A 19521-nucleotide genomic window follows, 5' to 3' on the forward strand; every position below is an offset into this window, starting at 1 on the left:
AAGGATTTATAGTGAAAAACTTTATTTTTACGGGTTAACTTTTTGGCATTTCCCTTGCGTGGCTTCCATCATTCACCCCCCCCCCTGCACATCCCTTCCCACGCATTTGGAGCAGACGTCGTGGTGCGTCCGGCGTCACGCCGCTGCGCGCTGCGGTCAGCGCCCTCGGCTCACGATTGGCAAACCGCGAGTTGAACCAATCGACGATCATCGCCATCATCAGCATGTGACTCCTCACCAACCCATCTGTGAATCAGCGTCCATCTGTGTGATTCGTCATCGCCCCCACTGTGTTGATGCACTGACTGTATGACCATCATCTTAAGGGAAGCCAACAGTAGTTGTCCTATGCAAAAACTGACCCTGCCATAGGCATGTGGAATTAATGCCATTGGCTCTGGGCCATCGACGAAGATTCAGTGCCGCTTCATATTTATTTAAGCAGGGGGCAGCTTGATTGACTCTACTGTGTGCACTGTTATATCCTGTACATAAAGCACCATCCAAATTCACATCCACCATATATATTTTCCAGCTCTCCCTTGCAAGGGGCATGATGATGATAAATGATATTGTGCAATCATCACCATCGGCCATGTCAAATCCACTGCTGGATGAAGGCCTCCCCAAGCCACCGCCATCTCTCACGGATGTATGTTGAACTTCTTTCACATCGTACGTACCACACCGTGCTCATCGATATTGCCACGTAATCACCTGGCACATACACACGAGCAAATTTGCATCACTCCATCTCCACGGCGGACTGCCTCTTGGTTGAGTTCCATTCCGTGGCTGCTGCCCGCTCCGAGCAGTGGAACAGCGTGAGAAAACACGTCCAGCAAATGAATGTGGCTCAGTACTGTACGTTGCACGTAAACTACACAGCATGACGGCACGATGTCGTTTAATCTGTCTGTGTTCAATGTTCGTAGTAAAACGTAAAGGGGCACTCATTACACAAAGTGCTTGCCACACATCTCGTCAAGGAGCATAAACCATCGCGCGAGCTCCGATCATCCTTGCAGTGACTTATGGCTAACCGTTGAACAGAGGGGTCACCGCATTGCGCGCTCTCAGATGCGCTTCTGCGGCCGTCTGGAACACCCTTCCTTTCGTTAAATCATCTAGATTGAAAACTCATTTCTTAAGAACTGCTTTTTGCTTTTAGTTGGTTGTCCTTCCCCCGCACCTTCGATTAGCATGGTTGTTTACGTACGGTTCGAAAGAAGTTCAACATATATACATACAGCCCCAGTGGTGGATAATCAGAAAGAGTTGTGCGACGCACGTGTTAGCGGAAGGTTGGTGCTCGTCTGGCCAGATGAAACTCTGACAGGGATCGCTCAGCCGTCGGACAAGCGGGTTATCCGCCAACTCGTGGATCACGTTCAGAATAACACATTATTTAGCGATGCTGCCGATGCCGCTGCTGCTGCGTTGGCAGTGGTGCACAAGCACAATTAACAAACGAAACAATCTCAACAAATTCTGTGTCAATAACACGATGTTTCTGGCAACAGATTTGTAAGACTTGAGGCCTCCAAAGAAAGGTATATAATCGGCGATGGGAAATTATGTCACCCACAGTGGGCAGTGGGTGACTTTGACGAAGCGCCATTGTGTCCTTAGAAGGTTCCCTTTGTCGGGCAGGGCACTTGGGCCATCATCGTCGTCATCGATGTCCTACGGTTTTAATCTCCACCTCAACGATCTCCAAGTCTTGCCTCTCGAACCTCACGGTTCACGTCGCTCTCCTCTCCCCTGGAGTCTCCTGCTGGAAGATGTGCGCAAGGCACGGGGAAGCTGACTGGTGAAATTTGGGGTTTCTCCAAATTTCTCAGACTTTCCTCCAAATTTCTCAAGGCTTCCCACGGAATTTCTTCAAGATTTCCCTGCAAATCCACGTAATTTGCTTGATCCAGATTCCCCAAAAATGTTTACATTTGCACGAGTTTTTTTATTTAAGGACTCAAAAAAGAAATTGAATAAATTCATCGCTAAGAAACATGATAGACCTTAAAACGAAAATGTGGCTCAAGTAAGCGTGCTTTGCTTCAGCACAACCCCTTTCCATTACCGCGGGCGTCCGTGCCGTCACGACAACAATCGCGGTACCGTAACGCGAAATGCACATTTCAGTGGCCAAATGGCTCTGCGTTCTCCTGATTTCGTTGAATCTTGGAAGCTAAACAGGTTTGAGCCTAGATAGTACCTGGATGGGAGACTGCCTGGAAATACAATGCGTCATAGGCTTGGGCTACGAGGTGATCAGGATATGGCAATAAAATCAGGGATTACTAAATCTATCTGTGCGGTGCTTTAAAAAAAAAAGCTGCCCCTTGTATGTGCACGGTTGGTTTTTCTCCAGGCACTTCAGTTACCTCCCACATGCTCATTATGGGAATTGGCCAAAACATCCCAATGTAGCGGGACCCTGCCGATCTTGAGACGATGACCCTATACCTCTGTTCCACTATTTGACCAATAATAATTATCATGATTAATTGTTATAATTTATTATCATATTATAATTATAATTCACAATTATTATAATTGCGGTGATTGTCGCCGATCTCGCGTGACCGCCACGTCGCGGCGCCTACGCGTTCCGCCCGCGCTGGAGGCATGCTGGGGCCCGTGCCTCCGGCAGCACGAAGAACGCCAGGGCTCGGGGAGGCAGCGCCAGGGGGCACCCCGGCGGGAGGGGGACCCCCGGGGTCTCGGGGACCGAGCCGTGAGCCTGCGTCCGCAGGGGGGTCCCGTTCAGCATCATGGTCCTGTGGGGGGCGGGTGGGATGGGGATATGCGGGGATCATAGTGATGGTTTTATAGCGGCTTGGTGCTTTTGTAAAATTCACGCCATTCTCATAGCACGAGGTTATCGAGAAGGTTCAACGCTTCACGGACGGGTAATGGTTTGTCCATGGGGATGGGGGGGGGGGGGAGTAAGGCGATGTTGCTACGTGGTTTTACCCATCGTTATCGTTAATAGGATCACGAGTGCAATGAATTGGTTTGTGGGAACGAGTAATAGGATCCTGATGTTGGTTAAAATGATCATGATTGTGGTTAATATGATCGCGAGTGCAGTTAATAGGATTGTGTGCACCTACCTGGAGCGCAGGCCCGCGTCGGGGTCACCAGGGAGCAGCAGGAAGCCCTGGGCGGGGCCTTCGCTGAGCGGGGCCGGCAGGGAGAGAGACGCCGGGTTCGACCCCAGGTTCAGTGCGAACAGCGTCACGGAGCCCGCGGGGAAGGACGTACTGGGGGGGGGGGGGGGGGGAGAGTGGGGGGTTGGGTTTAGAGTCCACCGTCATCATCATCGATGTCATCATCAACTTGACCACTGCTGCCACTATTTTTTTAAACCAGCCTTCGTGGAGATCGTCAACGATCGCAATGCAGGGCCCAACTGAAAGTTTTAAAAATCGATGAGGCTGTCCTGTGTGAAGGGCATCACCATCACCACCACCGTCAACATCATCAGTGCACAAAGTGTTTTACGAATTTGATCGCAAGATCTGCTGTTAAAAGTGTAACTGTTCACACGCTAATTTAAAAAAACTATTCGTCAGGAAATGTTTTTACGATGCATGCTCATCGTGCCCCATGGTGTAAACCAGTGCAGTCTCCACAACTCTTATTGTCCACTCTCTCTACTGGCCTCTCTATTTATATGCCATGAAGGAGGGTCATTATAATATGGTGGAGGGGGTGATGAAGGGGTGGGGTGGAGGGGAGTGGTGGTGGTGGAGGGGATGGGTGGTGGTGGAGGGGAGTGGTGGTTGTAGAGGAGAGGGGTGGAGGTGGAGGGGAGTGGTGGTGGAGGGGAGGGGAGGGGTGGGGTGGTGGAGGGGAGGGGTGGTTGTAGAGGGGATGGGTGGAGGTGGAGGGGAGTGGTGGTGGAGGGGAGGGGTGGTTGTAGAGGGGAGGGGTGGGGGTGGAGGGGAGTGGTGGTGGAGGGGAGGGGTGGTGGAGGGGAGGGGTGGGGTGGTGGAGGGGAGGGGTGGTTGTAGAGGGGATGGGTGTGGGTGGAGGGGAGTGGTAGAAGAGGAAGAGGGGGTTCGTGGAGCGCAGGGGTGGAGGAGAGGGGCGGAGGAGAGGGGTGGGGGGCGGAGGAGAGGGGTGGTGTAGGGGAGGGGTGTGGGTGGAGGGGAGGATGGTGATGGAGGGGAGGGGTAGAAGAGGAAGAGGGGGATGGTGGAGGGCAGGGGTGGATGGGAGGGTGGTGGTGGAGGGGTAGAAGAGGAAGAGGGGGTTCGTGGAGTGCAGGGGTAGGGGGTGGAGGGGAGGGGAGGGTGGTGGTGAAGGGGAGGGGTGTAGAAGGGGGGTGGGTGTGCCGCGCCCCTCACCTGGAGCAGTGCCCGTAAACGCGCACCGAGGGAGCGCCCCCCCCCTCCGCCTCCACGCGCAGCACGCGCCCCCCCACGAGTCGCTTGTGCAGGAGGGAGAGCCAGTAGTCCTGTGGGGCGGAGGACGCGGTCAACGTGTGCACGACCTGGGCCTCCCTTGGGTCCACTCGGCCTCAAATGAGCACCTGGTGAGGTGTGTAAACATCAGCACTGGGGAGACGAAGACGGCCGGTGGCAGTGTGGGCCACATCGCCCCCCTCGTGAGACCTCAATTGGTTCTCGCACGAACGGCAGCCGCTCCACCAGGCAGCTGGAGATGATAAATATTTTTTCGAGAAATTGTTTTGTTGTGTTTACGTTTTTTTACAATATAATGCTTCTTTCAACGTGATTCGCCTCGTGAAGATAACATTTTAAGTTGTTCATATGAGATTCCGCTGCAACACCGGAGTCTGATTTTTGCCTTGGGGAGGTCTCGGGGCGGCTGTGAAGGTGTCCGAGTGAGAGATTTCCCTTCATCGCGACGACCTTCTCGCATTGTAGCCACGCCGCTTGAGACCCATTCAAGGCGGTGACAACGGCGCCCGTGGCTGTGATGAGAGACGATGTCACGAGGCGAGGTCGCACCGTGAAATGTAGCAGCTCAAGGCCTTCACGACGACATGCGACTGTTGTTGCACGGTGCGCGGTCTCTTGGTTGCCTTGGCTAATCTGTTGAGTCGTGTTAGCTGATCTTAAATTGTTCTTTAGGCTTTTAGCAGTGTCAAATGGGTTGTGTAGTGTGGACTTGAGGGTCATGGGGACAGCATTGTTGTTTTGTTTCGTGTTGTTTATAAATGCATACTGTTGGTAGAAAAGACAGTTGTATCACTTTCACGAGGAGGCCAATAACATGACGAGGTTTTTCTTAATCAGAACACCGTCGTTTCTGAGGTCACTCACAACAGCCCCACCTAGTGGGGATGTCACGAGCCTCCACTGCCTAACAGTCTATAAAGCCATACCGGGGTGAGGGGGGGCATCCTTGTCACTGTTTGTAACACTCCACTTCTCCCACCTACGCCACCAACATTCCTCTTCCCCTGCTGCGATAATTAAGCGATCATTTAATGACTTAGAGTTGTTGCTGTATTTCAGTCCACTGCAGGATGGCGGCTTCCTCCATGTTACGTCAAATGTTTGACCATACGTCACACTGGTCAGTGTGGGTTGCTGAAGTCTAAGTCCAGGACCGGCTAAACGATCACTAGCCTGTGATGCTTGTCTTGGCACTGCCAACTGATGAACCCAAACAATGACGAGCCTGATCTGCGAACACTCACTTGGCCTTGTAAAGGTGCAACCCCCAGTCTCCATTCCCGCACATCCCCCCCCCAACCCCAAGTCCACCATCCCCCCCCCCCGCATCCCCACCCTTTCCCCGCTCTCTAACCGGCAGAGGGTTGAGGTGGTCGTCCACGAGATTATAGGATCCGTGTCCGAAGAACGCCTGACGCACGACCACGTCCACTCCCATGCGTGCCGCCATGCCCAGCTTGTCCAGCCACCTGCGGGGGGTTCGGGAGGGGGTGGGGGGGGGGGGGGGCAGCGTGTGGGGGGATCGGGGGGTTACAATGGCACTCATTGTCACCCGACTTAAACACCTCAAAGTCAATGTCAGATTTTCAAGGTGGTGGTGATGAGTAGGTGATGACCGTGGTGGTGAATTTTCAAGGTGGTGGTGGTGATGATGGTGGAAGTGGTGGTGATTCTGGTGGTAGTAATGGTAAGAGGTGATGTGGAGGCTGTGAAGCCGTTTTGGGCCTGGGATGCAAGAATTGAGTGCATTGAGGTCATCGGCATTAAGATCAGGGTGAGAGCCTGGATTAGAGTGATAGTCAAGGTTAGGGCCATGACTGAGTCCGGTGTGGGGTGATGGTCACGCCTGGGGTCAGGGTCGGGGTCACGCCTGGGGTCAGGGTCGGGGTCACGCACATGAACCCTGCCACGAAGGTGTCCGATAGCCCCGGCGCTCCGCCCCCCCATGCCGAGCTCGTCTCGCCGAGCCAGATGGCCTTTCCCGGGGCCTCCTTGTTAACCACCTACGGGCACACGTGAGCGCGGACAGGTGAGTGTGGACAGGTGAGAATGGACAGTTGAGCACAGGTAATTATATAGAGGTGAGTACAGACAGGTGACCGCACACACGTTAGCACAGGTGAGTACATACAGGCGAGTACAAACAGGTGAACAGACAGGTAGGCACGCACAGACAAGAGGCGCATTGCACAGTGATTTAAGACAGCGGTCCCCAACCTTTTTGGCACCAGGGACCGGGGGTGGGGGGTTCATCATTGGGCCTTTCCCCCTTTTCAAAGAAGCTCTCCAGCGACGTTTGTTTTTTACTCATTTTGGCTACTAGGTGTTCTTTTGTCTATCATGTGTATTAGACCTCCCCCTCCTCCTCTCTGCCCATTGTGTTGGCGGGTGCAGTGGCTGGCCGCTTGCGCACAATCGCTCCATTGTGTTGGCGTGTGCAGTAATTGGCCGCTTGGGCACAAGCGCTTCCACGTCCATCGCCCACCCTTTTGGCCTCGCCCCCCCCTCCCTCCCGATACGTTCCTTTCATTGGCTACCATAGTCTGATGAGCTCCCCCCTCCCTCTCCCTCCCCCCTCAACTCGCTTTTAAGGGATTACATCTTGAATCATTGCCTCACTTGATACAGCTAATCTGGCTGTGACGGTCCCACCTGATGACGGAGACTTGTGTTGCCTCCGAAACGTCGTGATTTTTGTTTTTATTTTATTTTACTTTCTACGTGACTTTACCGAAAAAAAAACCTAAGAAGATAGGTGTAACGGGTTCCGGAGACACTTGTAGAGGTAACTTCTTTATTACAATTCAACAGTCCAACAGTCCTGATACTCTGTAACAACTCCCAGGTACACAGCCTAGGTACACAGCCTAGATACACAACTCTGGCTACGCTCTGGAACTCGGCCTCACAAGGTTGTAGAGTCGGGAGTTCCAGAGTCCCACCACTGGCTCTCACAGCGTCCCAGGGTCCTCAGATGGCTGGTCTTGGGTCTTGGGTCTTGAGCTACGACTGGCCCTGATCGTCCAGGGAGCTCCCCTATTATGCCTAGTCCCCAACGAGGGGTGGGGCCGTGTGCGCCCCCAGATATCCCACAGAGCACACACAGCCCCCCCCCTTTGGCGGCGCCAAGAGGCTTAAGCGCCTGGGCCACCCGGGAACCCAACGCCTGACGCCAAGAGGCTTAAGCGCCTGGCCCGCCCAGGGTCCCAGAGCCCCCAGCAGCCCCTCCCTTCTGATGTCACTACATAGGGGTTAGCAGCTTGTGGGCTTACCAACACCGTGACTGAGACAAGTGCGTAGTGCGGGAAAGATGGAAGTGGTAAATAAAATAATGGGCGGGACACGCGCGGACTCACCGCTCACCTCCTGCTGCTGTGCGGCCCGGTTCCTAACAGGCCACGGACCGGTATCGGTCCATGGCACGGGGGTTGGGGACCTCTGATATAAGACACAGGATTTGGGGTACAAAACAAGTGGCAGAGGAATATGGGATAGGGGCATGAGACAGAGGAGTGCTGTCGGGGGCACAGGGCATGGGGTTTATGGGGCAGGGGGTAGTAGGCGCACGGGGGTCTCACCTCCTGCACGGCGCTGATCTCTGCTGCCAGCGAGTCCAGGATCTGGGGGTCCATGAAGTTGTCGAGCGTGGCTGTGCGTCCGTTCATGTAATACCTGCGAGGGCACAGGTCAAAGGTCAGTGGCAAAAGATGGCATTGGACGTAGCCATGCAAACCGTTTATAATGAAATGTCTGTGTCGCTACTGTATTGATCGACTCGATAGCTGGGATGTGGAGTAACCCTAGTGCACAAGAGCCCCATGGCACAATCACCCCCCCCCCCCCCCCATCAAATGGTGGCGATTAAGGAGGAAGAACCAGAACAAACGGAGGAGTTGCAGGATATTGGGAGCAGCTCTAATGGCCATTCACTCACTGGTGCCACGTCACAGCCTCAATGGCATCCTTGGCCGAGTCCAGAAACCTGCGCCGGGAAGGGGGAGGGGGGGGGGAAACAGAGGGGAGAGGTCACCAAGAGATGTGACCCAAGGTCACGTGGCACAGAAACGTAACCCAGGTGTGTGATAAAAAAAAACTGTTGACCCAGTGCCATGTGTTACAAACACTCGGGAGGCAGGGTCATGTGACCCAGAGTCACGTCACTGGAGGATTGTGACCTCGGGTCATGTGACCAATAGACATGACCTACCGCAGAGACCCAGGGATGTGGATGCGGCCACCCGCGGGGCCCCTCCTACCCCGTGAGCAGGGTGAGGGCGCTGCGCCGCGGCCGGGTGATGTCGGGGCCGTAGAGCTTCGCATCCTGGAACGCGGGGTGGCTCGACCTGAGCAGCGTCCGCAGCGTCAAGAAGTCCGCCCCGAGCTGCGCTCCGCTCAGTTGCCTCCCCGCCACGTGAGGGTAGCTGTTGGGTTCTGAGTGCAGTAAGCAAACACCGTGCGCGCGGCGATCATGTGGACGCCGTCGACGAACGCTCGACAGCTGGGTTACAACGTGCGCACCGCACTTTACCGGGAGCGTCCCTTGAGGCCCCCTCCCCCCCGCGGGCATTGCTGCTCGGCGAGGTGAGATGGCAGCTGCTGCGTGCGGCGGATTTAGGCGCGACTCGAACCGCGAACCTCCCCACAACAAGAGTCGAACGCGCCACCGCCGGGCCACGTCACCGCCTCCCCCCACCCCTCCCACCGGAGGTCCCAGGGCAACTCGACAGCGGCTACGCCACGCGGTGTGCGGTGCGACGGGGTGCCGCGTGGTGCGGCGTGTCCCTCACCGTTGCCGAGCTCCCAGGAGACGTGGTCCTGGCCGCGCGCGTGGACGTGGCGCAGGATGAGCCGCGCGTTGCCGTCGTCCCACGCGCCGCTCGGGCCGCGCAGCAGTGCGTTCAGGCCGAAGACGAGGCGCAGGCCCGAGCACGCCGAGAAGCCCAGCAGCTCGTCTAGCGCGGCGCCTGTGACGCCCGCAGGCCGGAGCAGGGACAAGATCAGGTTCGAGAGCGGGAGCCGGATCAGCAGGAGAATCAGGATTAAGAAAGCAAGAGGAGAATTAGGGTCGAAAAGAAGGAGAGGACGAGGGGCAGGAGGAGGGAAAATTAAGAAAAGGATCAGGACCAGGGCTTAGTTTCAGCCAGGTCTGTCGAGGTTGGTAAACGGAAAATAATTTCCTAACACAGTACACCACATCCAGGATACCTCTCTACTCTGGCTACGGTTACTGGTAAAGTTCACCAGTTCACAGACGGCCCGGACACTGTTCAGTATTAAGTCCTAATCAGGACCGATGTGATGTTTTTTGACATGTGATGTTGCCGTGCGATGGTGGCGGTGGTGGTGTGCAACCGTTGCTTGGGCCTTGTGATGGTCAATTGAACCGTGTGATGGGGCTGCAATGTGTGATGGAAATGGTGATGATAATGGCACTTGAGATGATGACGATGATGATTATGATGGAGCTGAGCGATAGTGCTCTAGGATATACGGAGATGATGGTGATGCAGCCGTGTGATGCTCAAGTGCCCTACGATGTGATGAAAAACAAAATGTGCCAGGCTTTATCAATCCAATGCTGGACGCTGAATGAGATGGTGCTGTATGTGATGCTGCTCATTGTTGTGGCGGTGCGTGATGCTGCTGGGACCTGTCATGGTGATGTTCTTCAAGGTTTTTCTCCGTTCATCTCGGAGCATCCCTGGCAATAGTTCCTTTGCCCTCTGCCTCTGCCTCCGGATCTTCGCCTCCGAGAAGATCGGGGGACGACACGAGACGCGGGGCTCCATCCGCACCTCTGCACACACCCACGCATACAGAGAGACAAAGGTCCTCCGTGTAGCCTTAACAGACTGTTGGGGCAAGTGCTGTTAGCGAGTAGCACCTATGGAAAGCCGGCACGGCGCACAAAGGGGTGGGTGGCCAACACCATGCCCAGCCACCTTTGTCTCCCCGGCGGCGATGGTTACCCACTGCACCAGGTACTTATTTGAGGTTGAGTCGACCTAGGGGATGCTCAGGACCGGTTCAGATAATCGTCACCGGTGTTGGCCGTGAGCGAGAATCGAACTCAGGTCACCGGGGTCGCAATGCAGCGCACTCACCGATATACTCTCGCTCCCTGGACACACACACACACACGTGTACATGCATCATCACGCTCATGGTCGGCCATGGAGACGCAACCCCTTTTCTTTGCTCTTTGCCCAGGCGTGCTCCCTTTTCGCGGCTCTGGCTGTGACGACCCGCAGCTTGATGTACAGTCCTCATCAAACCCTCGTCCCCCCCCTCACCCAAGCCGCCTGCCAGGAGCGCGACAGACAGACTTGGTGCACCGGTGCTTCACTGACACATACAGACACCTGACACCGCACAGCGCCAACCGATTAGACAAGCCAGGCACGATGTGCCACGTGTCCAGATCACGGTGCAGAAATCAATCTGCAGCCACAGAGGCAGCGAGGTGGTGTAGCGAGCAGGGTTACCGGTCATCAACGTCATCGTCATCAGCCACGATACATATCCACTTTTGGATGGAGACCTCCCCCAGGCCGCTGCCGTTCCTCAGGGATGCGCGATGTGACGGTGGACCGAGCTCCCGCGCGCTTAAGCGGACTTCATCGCTCCGCTCTCTCGTTGTGGACGTGTTCGTCTCCGTGACGAGTCTGCGAGCGACGACCTGTCCTGCCCCAAGCCCGCTCACCTTTCTTCTACGGTCACTGTGATGCCTCCAACTTGTGAACGTATCCCTATGCCCTGTGTTCCTCTTCCTCAGTAGTGCCATTCCATGCTTGTCATTCCAAGCTTTTATCTCCCCAAAGGGGTGCTGATCTGCTGCGTTTATTCTCTACTGTGTGCAGACGTGTTTTAGTGGTGTCCCCTCGTATGTCTGGGGTTTTCTCCGGCTACTCCCACTTATATCCACACCAAACAAAAAATAACATGAACAAATACACTCAATAAGGTACTGGCCAAACATTCCAGGGCAGCATCCTCCTAATATAGAAGCTGTGAGACTCAGAAAGACATTCCGAAATAAATTATTGGATTAAAAAAATGGCCTTGAGATTCACAAACGCTTTGTAGCTAAATAAATATGTTATAGTCCATGGGTAAAGGAATTGGCCAATTGTTGAAAGAAGGATCTCCTTTCAAAACATTTTCCTGAAACGCGAAGAGACATTGAACGGCGAAGAAGCGGGAGCTCGGGACGACGGGATTGAGGTCCGGAATAGAGCCAGGAAACTTATCCCTGAGCTGCGTTCAGAGGCTCTCGGTCTCCTTCTGTGGCTGGCGACAGTCACGGATCACTCCACGGAGCCACTGCCATCGAATAAAGCGTTGGTGGCTTTATTTTTTATAAAAAGTATGTTGGCCAATGATCTTTGTCAAGTAAATGAACACACACACTATTATTTTCATTCAGTAGAGGATTTGGCCAAACTTCCCAATGCAAGACTCTGGCGTTTCTCCTTCTCATCCTCAACCTCATCTCCTCGCCTCCAGCAATCCAAATCACCCACCCTCAATGCATCCGATCTCGTTGGAATCCCAGTTCATAGTTTGATGGAAAATTGCCTGGCAATAATCACAATAATTACTATAAATCAATTTGTAATGCACACAGAATATTTCACGGACATAAACGGCTGTGACTGAGGCACGGAGCCAAGCTGAGTATCGCTCGAATGCCGCGCGAGAAAATGGTGGGGCCTTTAAGTGTCTCTTTAAGCGTATCTTTAAGCCAGTGTAGATTGAACGTTGCTGCTGTGATTGTGCAGCGGGACGACAATGATGATGATGATGGCCGCAATCCATATGGCTGGGGCTGCCACGGAGAAACCACGCCCGGCAGTGGCGCTGCCCAAGCCAACTGCGGTTGAATAACGAGCGTTGTTAGCTTGGGCAACAAGGTGGCCACAAGATGAGAGCACAGCGACAGGCCGGTGAAGATGTACGTGTTATCCCCTCAATTGCTGGTGGGTTTTCTCCGGGGACTCCACTTTCCTCCCGCACGCACGATGCCAAAAAGCTCGCATGTAGAATTGACCAAACATCCCACTGTAGCAGGATCCTCCTGAAACAGAAGCGTTGAGACTCGGGCGAGGCTTTTTTTCCTGGGGGAAAATAAAGAGGAAATAATTACCGTTGTTCTCCCACGAGGGGGTCAAGCCGGAAACCCACGAGGGGCTCCCAGATTCCGGCTGGAAGATCAGGAAGTCCTGCCTCGTGCCCCCAAAGCGCAGGAACGCTGGGGTCAGGGCCTTGGCCAGGGTGACGAGGCGAACGTGTCTGGTGGAGCAGAGGGAGGGCGAGGTGCAGCCTGAGATGACTGGCAGATGCATCACCGTCACCACCACCATCACGTACAGCCCATTTGTCAATCCACTGCTGGATGAGGGATGAGGCCCTACCCATGCCGTGCTGCGCTCATGGCCAACATCGAATATTTGAAACCGGTCTTGGGTCTCCCCTAGGTAGACCCAGCCTAAAATTGGTACCTGGTGCGGTGTGTAAACTTTGCCACTGGGGAGACAAAGACGGCCGGGCGTGGTGCTGGCCACCCACCCTCTCACGTGCCGTGTCCGCCTTCAAAAGTGTCCGCCTTCAAAAGTGCTCGCTACAGCGCTTGCCCCAAAAGTCTATTAAGTCTGTGTGTCTATACCAGGGGTCGGCAACCAAAATAACAAGAAGAGCCATTTCTTTCCAATTCGGTACAAAATTCAGTATTTCAAGAGCCGCAATGCATCTGAGTACATACTGTACATACGTACATATCGTCAAGAAGCAGCCCGTAAAGAGCCGCATGCGGCTCCGGAGCCGTAGGTTGCCGACCCATGGTCTATACTATATATGGGCATGTGCGTGTGCGTACAGTACAGTCCGCGCAACTTGTTTACATGTCGGTGCGTCTGTGCGTGTGGTCGAGAAAACCAATGTGTATTATTACTTATTATTTTAATTTATCCATAAAATCCTGACCTCGTTCCACGACTCGATTTCGGGAAGGGCCCCCCGCTAAGTTTCGCGGGATCTTTAACGTCCACCGTGGACGGTGGACGTTAACAACAACCACCATTCGCCACTAAGTGGCGGTGACGTCACCACGACGCTCGTGCCAGGCTAGGTGCACCTTGAGGCCACGTGAAGTGTCGAACACCCGCTGGCAGGAGGAGGTCACGGGGCAGACCCAGCAGGTGCCACGGGTCGACTGACTGAGATGACCGAGACGACTGGCTGATGCACCACCTGTGCCCCCTACTGTGCCAACTTTCTGTCCTTTAACCACCCGGCGCTCCGCTCGTTGTTGTGAGCGTCGCTCCTCCGCCCTCCGTTGTTGTTGGAGGGCGACTGCCCCCAACTGCCCAGTAGCAGCAGCGTCGTTCACGAGCCTCCTCCACAAGTAGCGCACACACAGACGCACAGCCAAAGTGTCGACCAGGGGGGCCCATCCGTGGCTGGGTGTTGGAACCCACGAAGCCCCCTGCAACGGAGCGGCTGACGTCGTTCCGCCGGGTTGACGCGTGTAGATCTCCCCTCGCTCACCCTCACCTCAGGAAGTCGATCCATCCGTTCTCCACCACCGAGGTGTCGATGGCGAACGAGAGGAACTCGGTGCTGAGGGCGTGCAACGCCTCGCTCGTGTCCACGCTGAGAGCGACTTTCACGGGAGCGCCGCGGCTCTCCCCGTCTCGCCGCGCCGCCACCGCCGCCGATGCGCACAAACAGAAGACGAAAGCGCGGAGCGTCGCTCCCTCCATCACTCTGGAGGTGGGGGAGGGTGGGGAAGAGGCAATGGGTGAGTGATGATGGTGATGGTTGTGCCGGTGGTGGTAATTGATGATGGTGGTGATAGTGATGGTTATTCGTTATAACTGCGGTGATGATACATTAGAATTACACTTTGGCTCTTTGGGTAAAGTCACGTAGAAAATTAAATAATACTAGAATACGACGTTTCGGTTGCAACTCAAGCAACCATCATCAGGTAAGAATGAATGATGAAACACAGACACGGAAACAACACAGGCACACGCACATGCAGAGAGAGAGGCACACACAAAGACACACCGAGCGAGACACACACCAAGACAAACAAGGTAATTAGAATTGTGATGGTAATTGTTACTTGACGATGGTGCGGTGATGGCAATTGACGATGATGATGGAGGTTGATCAGTAGGATGACGAGTCCGATGGCGGTGACGACGACGACGACGATGAGTTAATCAACTCCGACGACGATAAGCACACACGCACATCCCGCTCCTTGCGCAGAACAAAACCAATCTTCGGTGATCGCCTCCTCCCCTTCCTCCTCCCAGACCCCTCGAGCCCAGCTCCGCTGTGACAACAATTGGCGGGGCACCACCAATGGCCAGGGTCTCTCACTCGCCTCCAACTCCCCACGGCAAAGAAGGACAATCTCCAAGCCAACCCCCCTCCTAACGCCAGCCTCCCTACCGACAGCAGCAGCGGAACGGAGCGGTGGCGAGCGGATGAAGATCGAGTGCCGATGATGAGAGGGCACGCGATCGGCTCCGGAGACTCACGGCGTGAGCTGCGGGTCGTGGCTTTATTGCCAGTGGGTGAGGCGGTCTCGGCTCGGTTTGATGATTGCACAAAGACCGGTAGGGGTTTAGTTCCAGCCGAGCCTGTAGGCGTTGGCAAACCGGAATAACATACTTCCGTCGTCGGCGGCACACCGCATCGAGTGTACTTCTCTCTCTCTCACGCTATGCCAGTGGCTGTTACAGTCGAGTGCCAACCTGAACTGATCCCGTCTATGCCAGCGACCACGAAAGAAAACAAAATTCAGTGGGAAAACTAATTTTGGGTGCGTAACATCAGCAGCAGCGCCACCTCGCAACAACAACAAACCTGCCATTCGTCACTAAGTGGCGGTGACGACACCGCGGCGCTTGTGCCAGGCTAGGTGCACTTTGAGGCCACGTGCAGTGTCGGAACGCCCGCTGGTAGGTCACGGGACAGACCCAGGTGCCATGGGTTGGCCTACTGAGATGACTGGCTGATGCATCAACGTCACCACCATATGGTTTAGCTTTACTGCTTGAGCCGAATGGCTCACAGGGCCATATACCAAATAAATGAAATTGAAACTGAGTAAGCCGGTGGGGGGGGGGTAGGTTTGTGGCAATTTTGGAGCCGTGAGGTCTTTGGGGAAAAAATGCGGAACCGTGTTTGAGTCGGTAAGAAAAAAAAGACCCGGCACGGCCGAAAACAAGAAAAACCCACACACCTGCATTCACTCACGAAGTCAACACAAAGATCCCCCGTTTAGCCTAACGCAGCCTGGAGGGGCAAGTGCTGTTCTCTATCCATTAAGATCGGACGGTGAACACCACGCTCGGTCTGAGCTGACCTAGGGGAAGCCCAGCACCGGTTCAAATACTCGCCACAGAGATTGGCTCGTAGCGCCGTGCGCTAACTACTGCGCCACCACTCCCACAAACGCAACAACAAAGACAAAGATCCCCCGTATAGCCTGCAACAGACTGTAGGGGCAAGTGCTGTTAGCGAGCACCTATGAAGGCCGGCACGGCACACGAAGGGGGTGGGCTTGCCAACACCACGCCCGGCCGCCTTTGTCTCCTTCCTGGCAATAATTTTTACACATACCACCAAGTACTCATTTGAGGCTGAGTCTACCTAGGGGGGGGGGCAGGACCTGTTCAGCAAATCGTCGCTGGTGTTGGCCGTGAGCGATAATCGAACTCGGGGTCGCCAGGTTCGTAGCGCAGCGTAGCGCTAACCACTACACTACCGCTCCCCACGCAGAGCAACTCACCTGTATTGACACTGTTTTTGTCACGCACCCACACCGCCACACGCTGGCTTCTCGCACCGGCACGCTCATTCACAATCCAGAAACTCGAACGGCAGCCGAGATTCGTCACTAAGCGGCGGTGACATCGTGCCAGCCTAGGTGCACTTTGAGACGGTTCACGTGAAGTGTTGAAGATTGGCTGCAGGCAGGAGATCACGGGACAGACCCAAGTGCCATGGATTGACCGGTTAATGACTGACAGATGCAGCAACCTATGCTCTCCACTGTGCCACTGCACACACAAAGACATTCTTGGTTCTTTCGGTAAAGTCACGTAGAAGGGAAATAATAAAATAATGAAAATAAAACATCATAAAATTCTCACGACGTTTCGGCCACAACGCTAGCAGTCGAAACGTCGTGAGAATTTTATAATGTTTTATTTTCATTATTTTCCAAGAATATGAATCCCTGCAGTCACGAAAGCTTTAAATCAAAATTTAAAGACAAAGATATTCTTAACGGACTGGGGCAGGTTCTGATAGCGCCGAACCTATGAAGGCCGGAACGGCACACGAGGGGGTGGTGTGGCCAGGATCACGTCCGACCGCCTTTGTCTCCCCCAATGTTTACACACCACACCGAATATTCAATGCGATCCACCTAGTCCTGATATAAACCCAATACTGATGCTAACCTTGGCGGGGAATTTAACTCTGACTTCCTGTTTTCTCACACGCAATCGCATTTTCCATCAGCAAAGTCCGCCGTGAACTCGTGTGACCGGCGGGTCCTTGAGTGGTTATCTTCGTAGCACCAGGCATCATTATCATCATTACCACACTTGTTTTTAACGAGGATGGGGGCAGAGCAGGGGGTTACGTTGTGAGCAACATAGGGCAGTGCAGCAAAATCAGACGTCGTATGCCAGTAAACATGCAACGTTGGCCCAACGTTCTGGGATTCGTTACTGGGATTGTATTTCTTCTATACCGTACTCCCACGTCTATGCACCTCATCTTCACCAATTGGCAATGTAATTGAGGAAGTGTTTCTACCGGCTGTGATGATACATCAGCCCGGTTTCCTTCTGGTCTAACTGATGTAAGCGTTGTAGTTTAACTGAGCTATTTCAACTGAAAAATAACCTTGGAAAACTCCAAAAGAAAAGCGTTGAGCCACAAGTCCGGGAGATGTAAGGACAGCAAGTGGGTTCGCGAACCCATCTGTGTGGGTATTTGAGTGTTGTCCAGGATAATTCTTTGTTGATGTTATTTTTTTCCTCTGGATAGTGCAGTTTTCCTCCACACGAAGTAAAACACTTGCAGAAATTGAAATTAACTAGTCTTGAGACTCAGTGGGGCATTTCGGGGGGAACCGACAATATTGTATCTAATAACATTGATCTCGTTTGTAATTGTGTCCAGAGTATACTCTTAGTTCTTTCGGTAAAGTCACGTAGGTAAAAAATGAAAAAAAAATTAATAAAAATAAGACAATAAAAATCACGACGTTTCGGAGGCAACACAAGCTTTCACCTGAAGACGGAAGCTTGTGTTGCCTCCGTCGTGATTTTTATTGTTTTATTTTTATTAATTTTTATTTCATTTTTTACCTACGTGACTTTACCGAAAGAACTAAGAGTATGAATCCTTGCAGTCACGAAAGCTTCAAATCTAGAATGTGTCCAGAGTGCCCAGTGACACGTGCATAGCACACGCAATGACACATGTATTGGTATTTTGCATCTATAACTAATACAGCGTGCATTTTCGACGAAATACCTTACCCAGTCATGGAACACATTATAAATACGCATAATTCAGAATCTTTATTTATAATGGAGGAATCCGATGAGCTATACAGATCTTTTTCACTGATGTCCAGTAGGGGCGGGTTAGAACGTTACAACAACAAACATTACAAAAACACGATAAAAGTGCAAAGTATAGGAAAGGTAAGAAAATCACTTAAACATACAAACATAAAACACCTTTTTATCTTACCAGGTAGAAGAGACCTAACCACAAATGATAGCTCAACGAAGTGGCTTATCATTTATGGACATTTATAGCAGCAAAATAATCTAAATTATGTAAAGGCATGTTTCTAATTAAATGGAGGTCCCAACGACTCATACAATATATCCTTAGCTGTAACATAATACAACATAAGTGCATTTTTTATCCAGGATCACCACATTTACTCTTTTTTTCAGGAGGGTCCTGCATTAGAGTTTTTTTATTGTAAGATGTTTTCAGACAACTAACGACGAGTGTTGTTTATACAAGTGGGAGGAAACCGGAGCACCCGGAGGAAAACCCACGTGCGTGAGGGGGCAACACTCAATCCCCGTACAGATGGAAACAGATGGGGATTAGTCTACTTGCTGTACTGCCTTCTCGTGGCGAGCCAGGGGAATGGCAACTCCTCGACGCCCAATGGAAAGAGTTTCGCAACATTCTTGCGGTGATCCACTGACCCTCACCTCCACAGTGCTGGGATACAGGCGTGCGCAACTACCACTGCCCACCTTACTTTGCGAGTGTTGTGCACGCATGTCTTAAATCAAGATTTAGATTGATTGAGACCTATTGGCTCAACTTGAAATACCTGTGGACCGTTATGAAACCATCCGCGGTGTGGTTCATTTGACTGCCTGGGCAATGTTTATCAGAATCAGGCGACGTGTTCGTCCTATCTGAAGAAACTTCTCACGTCGCTGAAAGCCTGCCTCTGTGCCTGACTCACCTTCTCACTTCTCCTTTCTCATGGCTGATGTGGATGCAGAGCAACGATTACATTTCACATTCAGACGGTCAAGCCAGACAACCGCAACAGGAGCAGCGGAGTGTATCGCTGTGATGTCTCCTTCGTATTTGTGGATCAGGCATTTCGTCGTTATATGTTGTGCGGTCTGTTCTGGATGACCACAGTCGCACGCTTATATTTTGCTCCGAGACTTTGTATACGTGCAGTCTCAGTGCAGCTGGTCCCATCTTCATCAATGGTCTCCATAACTGGTCTATATCGTTAACGAAGCAAGCCCTTGGTTCGTGCTAAATTGGAAGATCAGGCTTCATGATTATCACTGTTGTTGTTTTTACGCTTGTTTTGTGTTACTCACTGAGGATCAACTCTGGTCCAGGCGGGTCATGTCCAGGCCACTTGCTGTACTTCCCTCTCCTGCCTAGGACCCTCCTGGGTGCTGCTATGCGTAATCCTTCATGCGTAATTTGCGGGTATTTCTTTTAGAATCAACCCATCTTTATTTTACGTGCCAAATATCGCCCTCAATAA

General features: G+C 52.9%; 1 protein-coding gene across 6 annotated transcripts; it reads right to left on the reverse strand.

Moving 5' to 3' along the window:
• Positions 1-16429, reverse strand: HPSE (heparanase). 6 transcript variants are annotated; one of them, XM_078599173.1, is made up of 13 exons: positions 16243-16429; positions 13986-14198; positions 12580-12725; positions 10084-10230; positions 9221-9397; positions 8690-8864; positions 8368-8415; positions 8012-8105; positions 6330-6436; positions 5788-5902; positions 4356-4465; positions 3117-3266; positions 1-2780 (listed from the first exon to the last, which is right to left on the reverse strand). In XM_078599173.1, exons 2-13 carry the CDS (start codon positions 14192-14194, stop codon positions 2603-2605), a joined length of 1656 nt encoding a protein of 551 aa, XP_078455299.1. In that variant the 5' UTR covers positions 14195-14198; positions 16243-16429; the 3' UTR covers positions 1-2602. The 6 variants fall into 6 exon arrangements, with proteins under 6 accessions (XP_078455299.1, XP_078455301.1, XP_078455300.1 ...); XM_078599175.1 differs by lacking the exon at positions 16243-16429 and adding an exon at positions 15315-15412; XM_078599174.1 differs by lacking the exon at positions 16243-16429 and adding an exon at positions 14987-15208.
• Positions 16430-19521: the final 3092 nt, after the last annotated feature.

This window comes from Lampetra planeri, chromosome 12 (genome assembly GCF_965212315.1).
Source record: "Lampetra planeri chromosome 12, kcLamPlan1.2.h2, whole genome shotgun sequence".
NCBI lineage: Eukaryota > Metazoa > Chordata > Hyperoartia > Petromyzontiformes > Petromyzontidae > Lampetra > Lampetra planeri.